At 43.1% G+C, this 20,766-nt stretch overlaps 2 protein-coding genes and 1 long non-coding RNA gene across 11 annotated transcripts in view; all 3 read left to right on the top strand.

Annotated features, from left to right (window-relative positions):
• The window catches only part of LOC117808080 (histone deacetylase 4-like), a 55,883-nt gene extending 48,032 nt beyond the window's left edge, over positions 1 to 7,851 (top strand). For all 9 annotated transcript variants that reach the window (XM_034677545.1, XM_034677547.1, XM_034677542.1 and 6 more), the window contains 14 exons: positions 217 to 412; positions 1,254 to 1,387; positions 1,491 to 1,593; positions 1,679 to 1,725; positions 1,825 to 1,932; positions 2,268 to 2,323; positions 2,412 to 2,499; positions 2,588 to 2,707; positions 2,806 to 2,903; positions 3,107 to 3,225; positions 3,322 to 3,455; positions 3,814 to 3,898; positions 4,269 to 4,413; positions 4,657 to 7,851. In XM_034677545.1, the coding sequence (XP_034533436.1) occupies positions 217 to 412; positions 1,254 to 1,387; positions 1,491 to 1,593; positions 1,679 to 1,725; positions 1,825 to 1,932; positions 2,268 to 2,323; positions 2,412 to 2,499; positions 2,588 to 2,707; positions 2,806 to 2,903; positions 3,107 to 3,225; positions 3,322 to 3,455; positions 3,814 to 3,898; positions 4,269 to 4,413; positions 4,657 to 4,696 (1,473 nt within the window). In that variant the 3' untranslated portion in view covers positions 4,697 to 7,851. The remainder of the gene's footprint in view (positions 1 to 216; positions 413 to 1,253; positions 1,388 to 1,490; positions 1,594 to 1,678; positions 1,726 to 1,824; positions 1,933 to 2,267; positions 2,324 to 2,411; positions 2,500 to 2,587; positions 2,708 to 2,805; positions 2,904 to 3,106; positions 3,226 to 3,321; positions 3,456 to 3,813; positions 3,899 to 4,268; positions 4,414 to 4,656) is intronic.
• Positions 7,852 to 9,284: 1,433 nt separating this feature from the next.
• On the top strand, positions 9,285 to 16,718 carry LOC117808149 (ribose-phosphate pyrophosphokinase 2). The gene is made up of 7 exons (XM_034677684.1): positions 9,285 to 9,622; positions 12,608 to 12,791; positions 14,100 to 14,198; positions 14,644 to 14,768; positions 15,003 to 15,176; positions 15,379 to 15,538; positions 15,721 to 16,718. The coding sequence occupies exons 1-7, from the start codon at positions 9,501 to 9,503 to the stop codon at positions 15,811 to 15,813; spliced, it is 957 nt and encodes a 318-aa protein (XP_034533575.1). The 5' UTR covers positions 9,285 to 9,500; the 3' UTR covers positions 15,814 to 16,718.
• Positions 16,719 to 18,172: 1,454 nt separating this feature from the next.
• LOC117808199 lies at positions 18,173 to 20,469 on the top strand. Its single transcript, XR_004630182.1, has 3 exons — positions 18,173 to 18,220; positions 19,379 to 19,491; positions 19,584 to 20,469. It is a non-coding gene; the product is annotated as an uncharacterized LOC117808199 (long non-coding RNA).
• Positions 20,470 to 20,766: the final 297 nt, after the last annotated feature.

Below are 20,766 nucleotides of genomic sequence, written 5' to 3'. Positions count from 1 at the left end.
GTCCAAAGATCAGGGCAACCACAGCCGTGATTAGTCTGCAGGACGTAAAAGATTGGATCTTAAACTTTTCACATGACCAGATCATTTAGCGTCAAACTAGATCCATGCCCTGTTTTTCAGGAGGGTCTAAATACTCATAAGTCCAAACCTTGTGTTTACATCTCTCCTGACATCTATCTGATCCCGTCTCTGTGTCTTCTCTGTGTTTGTGAGCAGCAGGCCTTGTTGTTGGAGCAGCAGCGGATCCATCAGCTCAGAAACTATCAAGCCTCCATGGAAGCAGCCGGCCTGTCCATCTCCTTCCCCGGACACCGCCCTCTGTCCCGCGCCCAGTCCTCCCCTGCCTCGGCCTCCTCCTTCCCAATCAGCGTCCCGGCCTCAGACCCTCCCGTCAAACCTCGCTTCACAACAGGTCTGTGAAACATTTGATCTTGTCTTGTTTGCAGCTCAAATTGCTGTCAAGCTGCCAGGTTCTACTCGCATCCACATCCACAGTCGCAGCCCTCCTCTGCTCTCCTCTGCTCTGCCTTCAGCGTTCATTTGAGGAGTTCTGGCTTTGAATTTCCTTCCAAACACACAAGGGACTAAAAAAAGGGAATTTGCATCCAAAAAAGCAGGTGAACCGGCCAAAGAATGGTAAAACAGCTCCGGCCTCCATCTGGTTGCAGAAATAATCGAGCTAATCCTGCCAAAACCTTTATTCTCACCCACTTTGTCTCCCTCTCAGACACCTCAGACATCTGACTCTGAAACCAGAACAGATAAAACCAGCTGAGGAGAAATCTGCCTTAAAGGAGCAGTAAAGCTCCTTCTGCCTTTTATATTTGCTCTGCATGAAGGAGCTACACACTGTTATTACGAGCACAAGAGTTGATGATATTTTTACAACAGTTTGGCCTACTTTACTCCCACTCAGAGCCGAACTGCGTGGAGCATTTAAGGTGAAAAAAAATGCACTAGAGGGGAATTTAAGGCTGCAAAGTTTTCATAATCAAAGAAGCCTCAAACTGAGAAATAAAGATCATGTGCTTCACGCTCTGAATTTGCAACCCTACTTTAGCATGCAGATAAAAATATAGGCATTGATAATTACCTGCAGAAATCACATTTAGCACAAACAGGAAACTGAAGGTTGAATACGTCAAATTCATCTGACTGTAATGAGTTTGTTTGTAATGTTTGCAGGACTAAATGTAGAGCAACACATTATAAAACAGTGTGTGAACGTTGTGTGTTTGTGTGTGTTTCCTCAGGCCTAGTGTACGACTCCCTCATGCAGAAGCATCAGTGCATGTGTGGAAACACCAACAGCCACCCCGAGCACGCCGGCCGCATCCAGAGCATCTGGTCCCGGCTGCAGGAGACCGGCCTCAGATCGCAGTGTGAGGTACGACACCAAACAAAGAGGAAGCAAGGCGGCTGGTGAACATCACACCGAGTTGTAACCTGCATATGAGTTGGTGTTTCATGCTTTGTGTGTGTGTTTGCAGTGTATCCGTGGGAGGAAGGCCACTCTGGAGGAGCTGCAGACGGTTCACTCTGAAGCCCACGTCTTGCTGTACGGAACAAACCCTCTCCGACAGAAACTTGATTGTAAGAAACACAAACACACACACACTCAGTGCTAGAGCAACGTCCATGAATCATCCCTAACTTATCTGTATGCTGTCATCACCAGGTTCAATCACTCCCATGTTTGTACGGCTGCCGTGTGGAGGGGTCGGGGTAAGTGATTGGCTTTATGGGATTCATGTTTGTACTTCCTTATGTCTCTGCATATTTCTAATTCAGCTCTGAACACTGTGTTTGTTTGTTTGTTTTCAGGTGGACAGCGACACCATCTGGAACGAGGTGCACTCCTCCAGCGCGGCTCGCCTGGCTGTGGGCTCTGTGGTGGAGCTAGTTTTCAAAGTGGCTACAGGAGAGCTGAAGGTGAAAGCTGCTCTCTCTCTCGTTCTGCCTTTTCTTTCTTTCAATCATCAAGTAGAAGTTGTATTTTTTATTGCATTAGAGGAAGTGAGAAGTTCCTACTGGTTTCTAAGATTGCTATGTCTTTCTATTATTTATTAGAATTAAGCGCACTGATTGGTTTGTTTCTTTTGATGTTGTAAATGTTAAAAATGCTACAAAAAATGCAATCAGAAGGTGTTTCTCCCAATAAAGTAATCCAGTATGTGGCTAAGTTGGAGTATTTTTAGCTTCTCTAACTGTTACTTGTTTGATTAGAACCACTGTGGCTAACATGTTCCTCCTGTGTGTCTCTGCAGAACGGTTTCGCCGTGGTCCGCCCACCTGGACACCACGCAGAAGAAAGCACTCCCATGTAAGCTCACGTACATCACCACAGAAAGAGAACTCAAACTTGAACCTTGAAGTTTTCATAACCTCTCTCTCCTTCGTTTCTGTCTCAGGGGCTTCTGCTACTTCAACTCCGTGGCCATCGCCGCCAAACTGCTGCAGCAGAGACTCAACGTCAACAAGATCCTCATCGTGGACTGGGTCAGTCTCAGGCTACATCTCTATCATGTGACATTTTAAAAAGGCAAAGTTTGAGTTGATCTCACGTGTGCTTATTGTCTAACCTCAGGACGTCCACCACGGGAACGGCACCCAGCAAGCGTTCTACGACGACCCCAACATCCTTTACCTGTCCATTCATCGCTACGATGACGGCAACTTCTTTCCAGGGAGTGGAGCTCCTGATGAGGTGAGAACTAAAAACCTCCTATGTGTATTTAAAAAAACTTACCAGACCTTTAGGAGCACTGTATATTAATCCAAACATGACATGTATTCTTGCTCTAGGTGGGCAGCGGGCCTGGAGTCGGCTTCAACGTCAATGTCGCGTTCACTGGAGGCCTCGACCCACCCATGGGAGACGTTGAGTACCTGGCTGCCTTCAGGTACATTAACCAGATCACACAAAGTGCTAGTGTTCTGTGATGTTTGGTGTATTTGCTGTAATCATCAGAGACTGACTTGGTTAAAGAGGAGGAAGTATTTCCAGTGTTACTACATGATTACCAGCACCAGCAATATTTGTCTATCTCCCTCATCCTCACTGAAGTATTATCAATTCATTTTACACTCCACCCTCCCACTTCAGGTCGGTGGTGATGCCAATAGCCAACGAGTTCGCCCCTGACATCGTTCTGGTCTCGTCTGGCTTCGACGCTGTGGAGGGACACCCCCCGCCTCTGGGTGGATACACTTTGACATCCAAATGTAAGATTATCTGGAGCTTGTTCCTTATCTCAGGGAAACATGTTGCCACACTTGCTGAAGCGGACCACAGATTCATTTTCGTTTCTTGGTCCTCAGGTTTTGGCTACCTGACCAGGCAGTTGTTGACTCTCGCTGGAGGCCGGGTGGTTCTGGCTCTGGAGGGGGGTCACGACCTTACAGCCATCTGTGATGCCTCTGAGGCTTGTGTGGCAGCTCTGCTTGGACAGGAGGTATGGAGGTCACTCAAAATCCAAATATGTCCTTATGCTGCATGAAAGGGAAAGAACTGGGTCATGCCTCCCATACTAGTAAGATTATTGTAACCTGTTAGATGCAGAAACAGACGCCCTTGATGGTTCTAGCTTTTTGTTCCTGTTAGTTTTTCACATACTAACTCTTAAATAATAAGGCCCAGATTCAAACATCCCATGAATCGAAGTGGACCTCAGAGTATGGCTTGGTAGTGGAATGAACTGATGTTACTCGGGGCATTCTTTCCAGGTCAACTCGTTGTGCAAAGAATGGGAAACACAGCCCCTTCCATGTTTACATTATTTGCATGTGTGTGTGTGTTTTTCTCTCGTGCAGCTGGACCCGCTGCCCAAGGCCGTCCTCGAGCAGAGGCCCAACCCCAACGCTGTGCGCTCTCTGGAGAAAGTTATAGAGACTCACAGTGAGTTCATCCAGGACAACATAACACTGATAACACTGATACACTGGCAGAGAGCTTCATAATACTTAACAATGAGACATTTTCACTGCCTTCAGGACAGTTCTAGATAAGCTTTATTGGCATACATATTAAAGCTACTGTAAGGAGCTTTTAGCTAGTGATAAAACAGACTACATCAGGACAGACGCCTCCAGGGGACCTACAAAACAAACAAGACCCTCACAGAGAACATATTGACATACATGTAATTGAACATAAAGTAAACAAAACGTTATTTTAACTGACAGACAACAAACATTTCTTTCCTGAAGCCTCAGATCCGTTCTCTCACTCCTCCTTTAAATATTTATGCTTTTTCTCCTCCTCTCAGGTAAGTACTGGCGCTCGGTTCACCGCTCCTCCCCGCGGCTCGGACTTTCCTTGCTGGAGGCCAAACGAGGAGACTCGGAGGAGGCCGAGGCCGTCAGCGCCATGGCCTCACTTTCCGTGGCTAACACCAACGCTATGGATCAAAGGTAAGGGACGATTAACTATTGATGAAACACACACGTGAGGGATGAATTATTCATTAAAAGATATTGGAATCAAGAGTTATGCACCGATTTGCATATTTAGGGGCGTGGCTGATTTGACTGACAGGCTAACATAACCCCGCCAAGTCGACCCTGGCTCTACTCAACTGATTAAAGTCTCAAACTTTAAGAAGGCTTCGTTCATTCGCCAGAGTTTTAACTTCCCGTCTTTTTGCCCTTCTTCAGACCCGAGGACGAGCCCATGGAGGAGGAGGAACCGCTGTAACGGATGGAATCACGAAGGTGTCACACTGTTAACCTTTGACCTCTTCGGAGACAACTCTTTGAGCTACAAAGAGTCTTCGACTGACCCCTTCATTTAGTCCCCCTTACCCCACTCACCACGTCAGTCACCTTGATTGGCGGCCCCTCGGCCAATAAAACGAGGGGGAGGGGGTGGGCTCAGCCTCAGAGTAGGGAGCCAATCAGGAGACAGAGGACTGAACTGGGAAGAAAATATTAAAAGAGACTCATTTTTTTTCTGTCAGTCTTCGCACCCTCATGTTAGCCCACTGCGGCTAACCATGTGACCAAGGCAGCAGGTGGGTGTGTTTGGAGTTTGGGTGGGACCAGGTCTCGCCGTAGAAAGGTGTGATTTCTCTGCAGGAACATACGGTGCTTTACACAGCTGCCTTCTGACCACGTACAGTATGGACACCAGAGACAGCAGACCATCCCGGCTGCCAGCTCGGGAGTTTCTTTACTCTTTATCGACTATTTTTCCCTGCGAATCTAAAGGGCATCGCAGCAACTGAGATAATATTTTACATGATGCGTTCACTGTGGACTTTGGTCAAGCCGAAAGTTGAAGCCGGCTTTTACAAAGATTTGAAGACGAGACTGTCGCCTCGCCGGTCCAGCCTGTCGTTGAAAAAGGTTGACGAGTGAGAGGAGTGCCTTGGTGAGGGAGGGTCCCCCCCGCTGGATTCAGGATTGTTTCAGGAAAAGATTGCCTTAAGTCAAACGAGGGAGGAAGAGTTTCCGCTCCTTTTCGGGGGACGACTAAAAATAGAGCAAACAATCTTTCAGCATGTTTACTTGGAACGTGACGAAGACAACGTTTACGTCTCTCACAGCCTCTCTTGAAGAGTTACTCTACTTTTGGATGGATCTATTTTTATGTAAAAAGAAAAACAAACAAAAAAATGACAAGGAAGCGCTTTGAAAAAGGTAGTTGCCAGCTTCAGTAGATAAAACGGTGCAAAAAACGGAAACTTCAAAAACAAATTAGACTCTCAAAAATAAGCCTTTGATGTAGCTTCCCTTTAACAGAAGTTGTTGCTTTGTAAACACATGAAGCATGCGTTGAAGCCGAAAGACCGGACGTTTTTAAGCAAGATTTTTATCCAAAAGAGAAAGCCAAGCAAGAAAAGCCAAAGCATGAGTTTGCATTTACAGTAGTACTTTCACTTCACTTAGCTGGCAGACATTTCTCGTACTGGCCCTTTAAGATAAGGCTCCCGGTACCCAGTTCAATGTTTACTAATTTAACCCTCCACAGATCAAGTGAGCATTTCTGTCCTGATCGGCCTTCCGTACATCGGCCGGTTGGCAGCTACCTTGGTTGCTGTGTGTGAGCGAGTCATGTATATTGAATTGAATATATTTTGAGGGGCAGTAATCGCCTGTTTGTATCTACATGTATGATTTCCACACCTGAGTTGTCGATATAAAAAAGCGAAAAAACGTAGGTAAAAAAACGTGTTTGGTAAGCGTGTCCACTTTTTATTTTTTATTGTATAAGATTATTTTTCTAACTTTTGTCATCCATAGATTTTGTTCTGTGTTTTTATCCGTTTTCTGGATAGTTATAGGGCTGTCATCCACACACTTAGTACTCCTCTCACCTCTTGTTCCAGGACTTTCTTTCTTGTATTTATCAAAAACAAGGAGCGACACCTCCCTCTCTTTTCTTTCTTTCTTTCTTTCTTTCTTTCTTTCTTTCTACGGCTCTCTCGGCCTTTCCCGCATTTTCATCAACCGTGTATTTATAACATGTACTGTTTATAGCAGATTTGTATATGGAAAAATTTATAAATGTACTCTAACTAATGACAGCTATGATATTGTGAGCGACAAACAGTATGGTGTATGATATTACTACCATGGACGTTTAAAAAAAAGCAGCATATTTAACTCGTCATCGACTGCACTGTTTCCACGCTGCCCTCGAGTGAAGTCATCACACGGCACTGCAATTGACTTTTCAAGCAAATCATTTGATCACTTTGTTGCCTAATTGATGCATCTCTCCGTACCACTTACCTTTAAACTGTGACAACACGTCCACAAAGAGGTTTAAAGGAAGTTTCATGTAGCTAGCTGAGTTTTGATTTCGGCGGGAAAGCGAGGGCGCAGAGGTCGTAAAAAGAGGATTTTTTTTGTTGTTGTAAATTTGGAGGAAAAACTCAGCAGATGTCTTTAAAATCTCTTTCTGAGCATGTGTTGCACTATCATGTTCAACTTTTACCGATTCTTGTGCTTCAATCGACTTACCTAACGCTCAAATGAACTCGTCTGTAAACTGCTTTGGTAACCTAACGATCCAACATGACTATCACGCTCATTTTGATATCATTTTCATATTCTCCATGTCTAACAAAACATTCCACTTCTTCTTTCTTTCATTTGGCTTCTTCTTCTTTATTTTTTACTGATTTTCTTTCATTTTGTAGAAACTTTAATACTGCGCTTTCTTTTTTGCCGTCTGCTCGCGCCAACTTTAACTCTTTGCATGGTTTGTGAGTCAGCATGCCTGCTTGTCTATGTAACAAAAATGTATTTGCACAATAGAAGAAGAACACTGGAGGACTTTAAGACAAAAAAACAACAAAACAAAAAAAACAAAACAGAAACCCTCTGACGATGGCGGCGACTCCTAAGAGCACCAAGCGGGACGGTTTTTCTTCCTCTGTGGTGTGCAAACATTCAAAAGACTCCACTGAGAAACATTTGATATTGTTCTTATTGATTCCGATGAGTGATTTTGACGGCACTTACATCATGTACGGACTGTGCTGAAATGCTGAAAGAGAAAACACGCTCTGCCAAACCTCTGCTACATCCACACCTTCAAAAAACAAGACTCCCAAAGAATGTTCCTCTTTCGCAGATTTGTGAGCGTGCGCTGTTACAGGAAAGAAACGTTTGGAAAAAAAGGGCATCGTCGTTTGATTGTCACTCCCACCTCGGCCAGTTCTCTCTCTATATATAACCACTGTGGCTCAAGAGCAATTCTCGGTTTACATGTAAATGGATAAAAAAGTTATTTTTTGTTTGTTGTTTGTCTCTATTGATGAAAAATGTTATCTTTCTTTGGGACCTACGCTTTGGACATTTCATCTCTGACATCATCTATAAAATATATTTCTCAAAAATAAACTGCCTGCTTGTGTTTTGTCTTTTATTGGGAGACCTTTGGTGCTATTTCAGGAATTTCTGCATCAATACCAAGCTGAAGAACGTCAGATAATCTCAAAGGATTATCAACTCTTGTTTCTTTTAAAGTTTATTTTTATCACTTCAACAAAACAAATATTCAAAGTCCACTTAGGTGTAACCGAAGTCTAAAAAAAATAAATCAATGGATGCTGGTAAATTCCCAACTCCAGAAGACTCAAGGGCAGAAATGAGCTTCCCAGCACATGACAGTGTAATGGCAGAAAGTGTGTCACGACTGGCTTCAGGTTTGTGGAGACGTTTGAGGAGGCGTGCGGTCTCAGCTGACTCCTCGCTGAGTGGAAAATGTGATTACAAGATTCAATATCAGAAATGAGCATGCAAAGTTCAGAGCTGTAGCAATCAGGTGACATCCCATCCACCCATTCACCGATCCCACCAACAAGTTTCTTTTTGTTAAACCACACAGCAGACTTATATGTATGTCTTAAATGTATCTAATTTAGTAAACTCTTGTAAAAGACCAATGACTCAGAAAAAAGTATGTTTTAATATAACATGTCTTCACTATAATCTTATCATGATGGTGTATTAATCCATTATAAATTCAACTTGAAATGTACTGAAATCAGAATTTGGCACATCAAAGTAATTTGAGCCCTGTCAGGAGGAGTGTCTGCTCAACTTGACATAATCAAATTATTAATACAACAAATAAGAAAATTATTTAATGTGAGAAAAACAGCTGTCAAATGAAACATTTAATAAAAATTGACTCAAAGTAAAAATTGAGGAAATGTTTGGTATCAGGTTTTCTTCCTGAGAGCCATAACAATACTAAACACCCACAAACAGCTGGCATAAACAATCCCCTTATATAATGTGCAATATCCTAAACCCAAATACCTCTTCTCCACACCTAACTGTATATATTCAACATCTGTTTTATATTATTAATGTATTTATATTGTCTTTTATACATATCTTCTACCTGTTTTATTTTATTTGTATCTATAACATGCACCTTCAGGAGCAGTGCTTCTAATTTCATTGTACACTTGACAATGACAAATAAAGGCTATTCTATTCTTGGTGCCAAAGTGAGTTACCCTGTGATTCCCATCCTTATTGTTGAATAATGAGTAAATAATTAAAATCCTTTTAAATAAATAATGAGTTTTTAAGATTTTAATAACCCAGCTGTAACATTTTATTTATAACATGCTCATGTGGTGTTAAGGAAATAATAAACCTCATTTACAAAATAACATCCTCCTACAACATCACAGCATCCTCTGCTGAACTAACATAACAGCTTTGTTTGTTAAATATTGTTTTAAGCTGTAAGCTGCGTTTACAAATAGACTTTTAGGTTTTTAGTAAACAGCAGCAAACAAAGTGTTCCTCCTCATGTGTCAGGGGACAGGGACTCTGTCCAATGAGGGGAGAGCACTTCCCCTCCACGGTGCACACACAGACCTGATATTTCCTCTCTGCACACCGCCGCTCCACTGCAATGCTACAGCTGCAACATTAGCACGCTCATTCTCCCTTTTTCACATTCCCTTTAGTCGTACTTCCTTCACCTCTTTATTTACTTCTCTCTCCCTGGGTGACACATTGTTTCGGACATGCCTAACATCGTGCTTTTCAGCGGGAGCTCGCACCACGACCTGTCCCAGAAAGTGGCTGATCGGCTCGGGCTGGAGCTGGGGAAAGTGATCACGAAGAAATTCAGCAACCAGGAGACATGGCGAGTACTTTGCACTTTAAATTCAGCGTTCACTACTAATTGCCATTTAAGGAATACGTGATCTGTGTTGGTGGAGTTCCTCATGTTGCCTCTGGATCCCATGTGGGTCAGGTTAGCTCGGAGCTAACAATAGTTTACTATTCAGCGCGCTGCAGCTACACGTGACTAGTTAGCCACATGTAAACATGGCTAACTCAACTGCGTCCATTATCGGACAACACCATTAATGCTTTGTTATTTGTGTTGAGTTGAAAGGAGCCTGTCTTCATCATGATTGCGTGTTAAATGAATCATAAAGGCAGATCCAAAGATGCCCTGAAACTACTACATGTTGTATTTGGATGCTGCGTAGCATGCTAACACAGCTAACCTCCCCTGTCATGAGTGATTACGGAGGAAGGAGGCAAAAGGTGTCAGGCCAAAATGTGCCAAATGTTCCCCTTTATGCAAATTATGTCTCTAATTAATATATTTTAAAATTAAAAGTCATATAAGCTGTGGTATTAATGAACCAGAAGGCTGCTATCTTTGAGAGGGGTTCAATTCTTACAGGTAGGCAGAATTCTACGTTACACCTTAGCTTACTGCAGTTAGCTGCACTTGGCCGTTGAACCTGTTTTTTTAATATTAAACATTAACCAAAAACAATTAATAAATGTGTTTGAATATGTATTCTAGGTGTCACTTTGTTATCCTCTGTTGAAAATGAATTACGTTAGTTAAAGAGGCTGTCCGATAATGGACACTGGCTAGCTTACTGTCTTCAAACTGAAATTTGCCTTTACAGGCTAACTGTAAGACGACAGGATGCATCATGAACAAAACACAGTTAGACACAGTTATTAAATGCCTGAATGTTTCCTCTGAGCTATAAGGATAACATTTGGAAGCATGTCACTAAAAAAAGAATAAAGTAGTCACAGTTAACCCATATTATGGCCTGGAAATTGGTTATTTCACCACTGCTCACATCACATGCATTTAATTTGCACTGTTAGCTTAATCACTGCCTGCATGCTTGCATCTATCTTCTTTACTACTTGCATAGCCGTGCACTTAAATAACTTAGTGCCTGTTTTTCTCCCCGGCCTTGAACGAGTTCTTCTTTTTAACCTTGAACAAAGTTACTTTAGGTTGTGTTGCTTGTTTGAACCCTTCTGTAGGATGAACCTTCAGCTTCATGTTGGCCTGTTTGTTTGACTTCAGTTGACCTGAACTCATCACAACATTATCTAATGTTAAGTTAAGACATATTTAAATGCTTTTATGCCTGAGGATGTTTTTCAGCTAACAAACCGCCTCATCCACGTACATTTTATTTAAATCATGCACTATGATAATGCGCTTGTGATCCTGTAGTTAAGTGAATGCTGCATTAACATGATCAGAGGCCGATTTCATTTCCTCTGGGGTCAATATGTGGATGCTTTTATCCTGAGTGCATTGCAACACAGTGAGTGCTTCCAACTGTATGTGTTGTTTTGTAATCTCTCCTTTTGCGTGACAGCTAAATATCCTCTGATTCCTGCGCTGGGGGCGAGCAAAGGTGTCTTGACCCTTATATCTACGCTCTGCTGCAGATGTTCCCCCAAATCCAGGGAAAGCTCCACACTGAGGCTCCTCTCCCTGAAGGCATCTGTTTGTGTGACGCAACATCCCAAACAGAGATAACTTTCCCATCCTTGCAGGGAGGTGATAAAGCGAGACTCCTCTCAGCCCTGACGCATGTTTTGCCAGATGACTCGTGGAGGGAGGGTATTCCTGGGAAATAAATCACAGAGGGAATATTTGTTTGCACATGGAGGCATGTTTAAATAAAGCTTTAGTTAAACACTGTAGTTTTTAACAGGGATCCACATTATTCTTTTATACCTGCTGCTTAAAGTGGCAGCAGACCTTTAACCAACTTTGGAGAGAGCAGTGTTTCGCTGCAAGCAAAACACAAGTTTGACTGATAAGTCGACAGCCTTGTTTGGCGACTATTTCACAAGGAGAAATGACGAGACTGAGTGAGAGGACTTCCTGTCATTGTCGCCTCTGTGATGTAAACTGATGTCAGGTTTTGAGTTGTTGACATAATCTTACATCACCGGTCTTGTATGTTTGTTCCTGAACAGCCGTGTTTTCATGCCTGTGCTCAGTCAGGTTTTCATTTCTCCTTTTTGTTCAGAATCCCACCAGCATGCTGTATCGCCAGTTCCAACTATGTGAGCGTCAGCTGTTTTTCACCACCTTTACAGACGTGTCGGGGCTCATGTGTTCGCGCTGGCCTCTCTTATGAAAACCTTGTGACTGCACCGCCAGACCCTGCCTCTCTCCCTTTTATTTCTGCACATGTCCGATGATCACATGACGGAGGCAGAGGGGGGGACCTGATCGTGTCCTGCTGAGGAATGTTTCACACACACATGCTGTGTACGTCGACGTCAGCTGTGGGTTGTGGATGTGTTTTAAATAAGCGTGCCTGGCAGTGCAGTTTTTACCTCCAAACAGATCCGATGAGTGACGGCAATCAGGCCTGAACTTGTCTTTAAAATTCAAGGCCGCTCTGTGGTACAGAACTTGATTCAGGTTTTGTCTGACTCCCAGCTGAGTCACTGCGAACAAATGTTTCATGAAAGTTTGATGATGAACTCGGTGACAGCCAAATCTGAGGGAAAAACAAGCTACTCCTTCACTTTAGTTTTGACATGATTTAAAGCTGTGTTCAGTCTCACTGATGGATTTGATGGACTGCTGGGCAGATACAGACCCATCTCAGATATATAAGTACATGTGTGTACGTGTCACTGATACTCTCAGCACTGTCTGCTTTCAGAAAACACTGTACTAATAACTTCTGAATTATCCTTTCAGATAATTGGATGTGGTATCGTCCTCATAAATCCAACATCGATCAGGCTTTCGTCACACGACAGTCTGATAAGAGTCCGTCCAAGTTTAGTCTCTGAGTCTGACACCTCTTCTTTCTGTCCCCCCTAACAGCGTCGAAATCGGGGAGAGCGTGCGTGGCGAGGACGTGTACATCGTGCAGAGCGGCTGCGGCGAAATCAACGACAACCTCATGGAGCTGCTCATAATGATCAACGCGTGCAAGATCGCCTCCTCGTCCAGAGTCACGGCGGTGATCCCGTGTTTCCCTTACGCCAGGCAGGACAAGAAAGATAAAGTATGAGAGCACACACATCCACACACACACACACACACACGCGCACGCACACACACACACACAACAAGATAATCGAGCGCGTTCATTTGACTTTTCTTTCTTCTTTAATGTCATGAGAATTTCCCTCTTTGTTTATACAGTTAAATCTTCATATATGACCTTTTATTGTAGTTAAAAAATACCTCAAATGATGCATTCCTCTGTCAGAGTTAAAGCTATAGTATGCAACGTGTGCTGTTGTCATTTTTTTAAACATATAAACATGTAATAAATGATTTATCAGACACTATAATGCACATATCTTTACATCTGAGTGTTGAATAATGCTGCCACTTGTGTAGCTCTCTCTGTGCTTATCCATACATAGTTATAGTTATATATATATATGTCTTTTACATGCTTAGAGGTACTTTTTAGAATTCTTTAAATATTTATCCAACAAGTAAAACCTCATCCCTGTGCCTGCAGCTGAAACTGAATGACGTAACGTTTGTTCTCTGCAGCGCTCTGTTATTGAAGTCACAAATTGACCCATCAGACATTTCTTCAGGTTCATGCAGCAGCTTATCTCATCAATCATTATCTTGAGTCGCCTCAGATGTTTACGTCGCTGCAGCAGACTATCTGCTGCACCAGTAAGACTAGGTTCCTCCCCTCTCCTGATGCTCCTCTCTTCTGTCGCTCTGCTTGCATATTTGTGCAGCTATCAATCCCTAAAAGCAATATCTCCTCTCAGTCTCATGACAGTGTTAGACGTTCAGGACAACGCTCTGAAGAGACGTTGGTTCAACTCATGCTGATTGAAAGGTTTTACAATGCTTCATCTTTTCGTGTTTGTTTGGGAGACACATCAAACTTAAATGTGCAGTTTTCCTCTTTTAAAAAGCATCAAAGGTTCTGAGGATGAAAAGAGGAACGACGAGTGAAAGCCTGAATGAGGAAACTCAAACGTTGCTCTCTGGCACTTCAAATTAAGGCCTTGGCTTTTCAGTGTGATGTGTTTAAACTCTCTTCCTCTGAGCACTCACACAAACACAGCCTGATGATCATGCACAGAGGTCAAGTGTTTCATCAGTATAAACATGAAAACACTGCTAGCTGTTCACATCAGCACAGTGTTGTACTTAAATGTTAAAGCCTGTTGCAGAAGGAAGAACCTCTGCTCCCTAAAGAGAGGAAAATAAAGAAGGCTTAAAACAACTTCATGAAATCTAAACGAGTTGGTCCGTGCATGCCGAGGACAGGAGGAGTGTCTTTTTTTCCCTTACATACTCACCTGGAGCGACTGTGTCTTGATGCTTGTCCCAGAGTCGAGCGCCCATATCAGCCAAGCTGGTGGCGAACATGCTTTCGGTGGCCGGAGCCGACCACATCATCACCATGGACCTCCACGCCTCACAGATCCAGGTCAGTAGTAGTACATTAGTCTAACACTTCCAGTAGTTCAGACCTGTATTAACCACTAGCTTACCTTAGAGTAGATGACTGATAATGCTTCATACTAACTCTCTTGGTAATTGTAGTTTTTGTAAGTGTTGTAGTCTTTCTTTGGCGCTCGCTTCTAAAAAGATGGCTCCGTAGAATCCACGCTGGTTTGAAGAAGGGAAGATATTTCTGAATTTATAATATCAGAGGGAAATGAAGGGTTGGAAGTAATGTTGTTTTGTAGGTAAGAAGCAGAATTAACTGTTTGGCCTCCACGGGAGAGGTCCTGGTGCTTCCTCTTTAAAACTGTGACTTGCCGACTTGAAATAAGCACCATGAGCTGGGACTAGGATCAGTGCATGATGCAATCAAGGGACAGGATGAAATAAGTAACTATTTGTCCTTGTGTGTTTTTTTTCTCCCCAAGGGTTTTTTCGACATTGCTGTAGATAACCTTTACGCAGAACCTGCCGTGCTTCAGTGGATACGAGAAAACATTCCTGAGTGGAAAAACTGCATCATTGTTTCTCCAGATGCCGGTGGAGCAAAGCGGTGAGACTTTCTCACACACCCTGCTCATAGTTTCTGGAACATTTCAAGGCTAACCACCCTCAGAAAGTTCAGCATTTTTGTCATGACAGAAAAAGAAGCTAGGGTTGTCACAGTGTAAGTTTTGGTGGCGGGAGAAGCACAGCCCAACAATACCACAACAGTTTATTGCCTTTACATCAGTGCTTTCTCAAACGGGACCTATTCATGACATTTCTCCTCCTCTCCTCCATCCAGAGTAACGTCCATCGCCGACCGTCTGAACGTTGACTTTGCCCTCATCCATAAAGAGAGAAAGAAGGCCAACGAAGTGGACCGCATGGTGCTGGTCGGAGACGTGAAGGACCGCGTTGCCATCCTTGTGGACGACATGGCTGACACCTGCGGCACCATCTGCCACGCCGCAGACAAGTCAGTTCAAGTTGAAACCTTTAATCTATCTGTGACGTGTCATCAGTAAATAACTCAAGCAAAGTGCAGGGAGGCGTTATCTGGATTTAATTGGGATCACAGTCTCACAATGTGTCGTTATTAAACTGATAACATGCTTTATCTGAAGGCTCTGTGGATTCACATCAACATGACTTTCTTTGTTTTATTTGTTTGTCTGCAGGCTGATCGATGCCGGAGCAGTCAAGGTTTACGCCATCCTCACACATGGTATCTTCTCCGGTCCGGCCATCTCACGCATCAACAGCGCCCCGTTCGAGGCCGTGGTCGTGACCAACACCATCCCACAGGAGGAGAAGATGAAGGCGTGTCCTAAAATTCAGGTACACAACACCTGCTACATCTGTTCTTCCTCTCAAGGCTGTGTTAATACTTTATGTTTGGACACTGCGCCTTGATTGAAGAGTATGTTTGATGATTGTAGTTTTATTTTATGTTTGATATCGAGGATGAACGGATCAACAGGCACTAAAGTCAAACTCATCCCCCTCACGTTTTCCTCCAGGTGATCGACATCTCCATGATCCTGGCGGAGGCGATCAGGAGAACCCACAACGGCGAGTCCGTGTCCTACCTCTTCAGCCACGTACCTTTATAAAGGACCAGAGAGGACTTCCTCCCTTCCTCTCTCTCTCTCCTTCCTCACCCCCTCTTTGAGCCATTCAGCTGGCACTTCTGTCCACTAGAAAGGCCTGTTAGTTTTTGGCCAGCCCCCCATGTGACTGTTAAAAGGTCGCGCCTCACAGGATTGTTGTCTTTGACACCCCCCCCCCCCCGCCCCCCGCCCTGGAGACAAATATCACTTCATCTCTGGAGACCAAGTTTGTATTTATGAGTTCCTCTTGTTCTTCTTCGCTTGTTTCATTTTTGCCGACCACTCACACCCGAGGCCCGGCCTTCACTTTAACCAAAGGGTCCATTATGTAACATTATGTATTATTTGTACCTCACTTTAAATAAACCATTCCACCAAGTCATGTGATTGGAAATATTTTTGCTTTTTATGCTTCAAAAAGTTATAAAAAAAAAGAGTTAAAATCATTAAAAAAAGCACCTTCCTCCCAAAAGCCTTAACAGCTGCTAAAAGTATTAAAATAATGAAGCTACCCAGAATGTAAACCTGTGGCTTAATACAGGTCTCTATTTTAAATTTCATCCCCTCCCCGCTTCTTTTCTTCTTTATAACTCACTGAAATCTCCGTCAGGTCCGTTAGTGATGAAAAGTTTCTCCTGTGAGGTGTTTCGGGTGTGTCACCCATTTTCAAAAGGTCACGAAAACACAATGAGCCCATAGCTTGATGATCATGTTAATACTTAATGAAGAGTGATGTGTAAAAACAATAAAGAAATGTCACCACAGCTGTGATGGGTCACTTCAGTTCAGATGAGGCAGGTTCCACTGTTTGCCTGGTGGTGGAGTAATAAAGCATGATTGATGGTATTTTGTATGTAACACTTACAGGCTGTTTTGTTAACAATAAAGCTTTGACAATGGCTTAAAGACGATCTGTCCTGCTTCCTTTTCTTCACTCTGTGTTCAGCTCTGAGGCGTCCTTGTCTGGAATCCTTAATGCTGAAAAAATGATCCATACTACATTTCCCACAATGCAACGCAACCATTTTTTAGAATCCCAAATGCGTCAAACACTCAATACTCATCCCTGTATTTTGATGCTGCCTGTGAGTTTGCAGAATCTGAGGTAACCTTGATAACATCACAATGACGACATCGGGGCAACAAAAAAACATGACTCGTGTTATTTCACTTATTTTGGTGGCTTTTGTTGCCCCCATAACAAGAGTGAGACAAACCTGATGGCATTACAATGACATCATTCGTGTATGTCATCAGCTTCAGAGTAATACTGTATAAAATACCATGTTTTCTTGTATTGGAAACACTTCATTGGAACTAGTGCACACTTATGAGTTACAATAAGTTTGTTAATGAATCAAAGCCTGCTTTAACATTTATTAACATACATTTTTCACTAACATACACATTTTCCAGCCATACCTACAAGGCGGCATGAGCCTACAATCTGTACATTTATTAATAGGGACATAAACAAAAGAATATACTGATAATTATATTGATTATATGAACAATAAATCCGCTGTATGATTGCAGTTTATTAGTCTGAACTCTGGTGCATAATACAACATTTAATCATTGTATTAATTTATTTCATAATAACTTGAAAAGAGTAAAGAAATGTGAAGACTTTTATATCTTTGAGCTCAAAATAGAGAAGTACCTGAAGTATTCAAGTTAAAGTGTAATGGATCTATAATTTATTGAATAAGAACAGGTCTATAAATAGCTTCTCACTTTTTTTAAAACTTAATCACAATATTAAAATGTGTGAGATGCACTAGATTGATTATATTTACGTCTACAGGACTAACAGTTTTAGTCTAATGTGTTCCTTTTTGTTTTGTACTCAATGTAAATGTAAATGAAACATTGAGCTGCACATATCAGCTGAGACATTATGGAGTGCACCCTGAACTGCCACCAGGGGGCGCCCTTTAGATATGAATGTGCAGCTGCAGGTACATTAGAGTCATGAGGAAACGAAATGTGCAACTTAAGCCACAATAATTCAACATTTTCACGTGAAATAGAGTAGAAATCACATCAAATTTAAAGCAGGACAATCATAGTGATCTTGAAATGCGTTTGAAACGCTCTCTGACCTCAAAGAGTGTTCCAAACTCAAAGATGAGGTCGTAAATTACGCACAGAAACTAAACAAATCCTCATATTATTTTTACTCCTCTGGTTGAAATGAGAAGAGGCTCCTGTGAGGGGTTTTTCAGTGTTTAGTTTCACTCTCAGGATGGAGGTTTTGAGGCTCTCCAGCAGGGGGCTTCGGAGGATGGAGCCGGTGATGTCAGATGTCATTAGCATATTTCTGGCTATAACTAATGCTTGCGCAAAGACGCGCCACTACTGCTGCACCGCACTGACCAGAGACATCCAGCCATCAGACAGCACCCTGGTAAGACCTATTCAACATCTTATCTTATTGTTTCATGTTTATCCCCTGCAGCTGAAAGAGAGGCAGATAACGGAGGGATAAGAGAGGTGTTTGTGAAATGCGTCAAAACAGAACCAGGGAGAAAAGATCAGATTATTTTGGATTTTCACGTGAATGCAGCATGTTTTCTGTGTTTTAAATCTCACAACATGATATGATGTGGCCACAGAGGAGGCATGTGTCTTTGTCTGAACCGCACACATTCATGCATATCACCCTGTTTCCTTTGTTGCCGTTTGCGCACGGGCAGCACGCGTCTGGTTCCGTTAGAATATGATGCGTTCACGGTGCGTTAATCTGTCTGAGGGCGTTTTGAGGAAGGGATTTTGAACGTTTTTGGCGTTAACTTGGATTTTTATCACCGGGAGGAATGTGCAGACATGCCAATCTGGGCGGTGGTTCCTTCACGTTGCACCCCCCCTCCCCCCTCCCACCTCCCACCCCAAGAGGGAGAAGAAGTACGTGACAAGTGAATTTGCGGATGTTGCACAGCTTCCATGTGGAAAGCCCCTGCTTGGACACTCTTAAACCAATATTCAACCTCTCGCATTATCACAATCCTTCTCCTCTTTGAGTTAATTTATTTTTAACATTTCATCAGAAAGGCTCAGTCTGCCTTTTTTTCATATTTTCCTCGCTCTGCCCAGCATGGGAACTCCTATTGTTATGTAAATGTAGGGTTTTGGAGGCGTTGTGGACTGGCTTCATTGTCTGGAGCAGCCCGTCCCCTGTGTGTATGTGAGTGTGTGTGTGTGTATGTGTGTGTGTGTGTGTGTGTGTGTGTGTGTGTGTATGTGTGTGTGTGCTCATCATCCCCGGGGGTTTGTTGTTGGATAACGGGATGGAAGGCAGTCAAATCACGCCGGGCAGAGCCTCAGGCAGACAAAAGAAGGCGGACGCACATTTAAGAAAAAAGTAGTCCGGTCACTGAGATTTAGGCAACGCCCTTCTTCTGATTGAAAGTCAGGGTGCAGCACGTGCTTGGGTGGATTTTGGAACAGCATGATTAATGTACATTAGACATGTTTGAGCTGTTATAATCTGACTCTTGTAGATGGAATAATCTGGAGTGTTTTCTGTGCTCTGTTTTAAACGTCTGCATGCTTTCTCCTCTCACAGACCACCTGCAACAATGAGTGACAAACCAGACATCTCAGAGGTCACCAAGTTTGACAAAACCAAGCTGAAGAAGACGGAGACGCAGGAGAAGAACCCCCTGCCTACAAAAGAAAGTAAGCCTCCCGCTCTGCTCTAAAGGGATTTGGTGCATTTGGGTTTTTCTCTAGATGACTCTTATTTTTGCTCCCTCTCTCCCCCTCCACAGCCATCGAGCAGGAGAAGGCGGATTCGTGAAGCCCCTCCCTCCCATCATGCACTGTACATCCCCTCCTCCTCCCGCATTGCCTTGTTTTCAGTCACTTCTTTTAGCTGTATAACTTTGTAACCGAAATTATGAAACGACAACAATAACCGAGCTGCGCAGCCCGTGGACAGATGAAGCCTTTGCTGGGGCTGTCGGCCCCGCCCCCTTAACGACTCCCTGTACCACCTACACGCTCGTCTTTCCGAGACGATGAGGAAGATTCGTCCGAGGCGGAGGAGGGGGGGCTGCAGGAGGTGCACCTTAACACCTGGCATCACCTACATGGAGCGGAGAGGCCTGAGGGACGGGGCGTGGCCCGCATCCTAGGAAGCTTGTCCTCGTCTCACCATCACCCAACTTCTCGTGTGGCTGCTTTTTGCGCCGAAGCTAAGGCGTCAAGCTTTTTATTCGTTGTTTTTATTGTTTATCGTCTTCTAATTTTCGGGAAATGCACAACTTTGTTTGTACGCTGGCCAAAATGTAAATGCCCCAAAAAATTGATACTGTCGTCTATCACAATGTTTTTTCTTTTGTATGTACACGGCGATGAAAATTAAGAGTAACAGATTCCATCTTGATGTGGGAGATTCTCAAATGGACCTTATTTACGGTTAATTTTGTCAAGAGTGATTCGAGATAGCTTTTGTTTCGCAATCTGTCTCTGAATTGTCTCAAAAGAGGAAAAACAAAATATATAAATCGTAAACTGATTCCATGTGTTTGCTTTTCGACCGTAGATCAAAGTTCTTTGGAGTTCCAGCAGTCATGTAACTCTGCCACAAAACATTACCAGAAATGGAAAACCGTGAAATGTTGTAATAAAAAAGATTTGTTACTAAAAACTGAACTCTAGAGTCCTTCTTCAGAAGTTCACTCACACTTCTTCACAGCTGCACATTCAATCACATCCCCACTTTAACCTCAATCTAAACCAGGTAACATTTATGTAATGTATTGTAGCTTAAAATTAGCCGCTGCGCCTTACTGTAACCCACTTTCACACTTCAGAAGCCAAACAATCCGTCAGCGTTACTTAACGGATGAAGCTGTGCACTATTGAAAGGCTTAAACGTCTCTGCAGAAACCCTGGCAGGGATTTACCAACACAGGAGATGAGGTTTGTGTGTGAGTAGAAAAAGAGAGC

The sequence above is a fragment of the Notolabrus celidotus genome, chromosome 24 (genome assembly GCF_009762535.1).
Source record: "Notolabrus celidotus isolate fNotCel1 chromosome 24, fNotCel1.pri, whole genome shotgun sequence".
NCBI classification, from domain to species: domain Eukaryota; kingdom Metazoa; phylum Chordata; class Actinopteri; order Labriformes; family Labridae; genus Notolabrus; species Notolabrus celidotus.
This window is presented reverse-complemented; position numbering and strand designations above follow the sequence as displayed.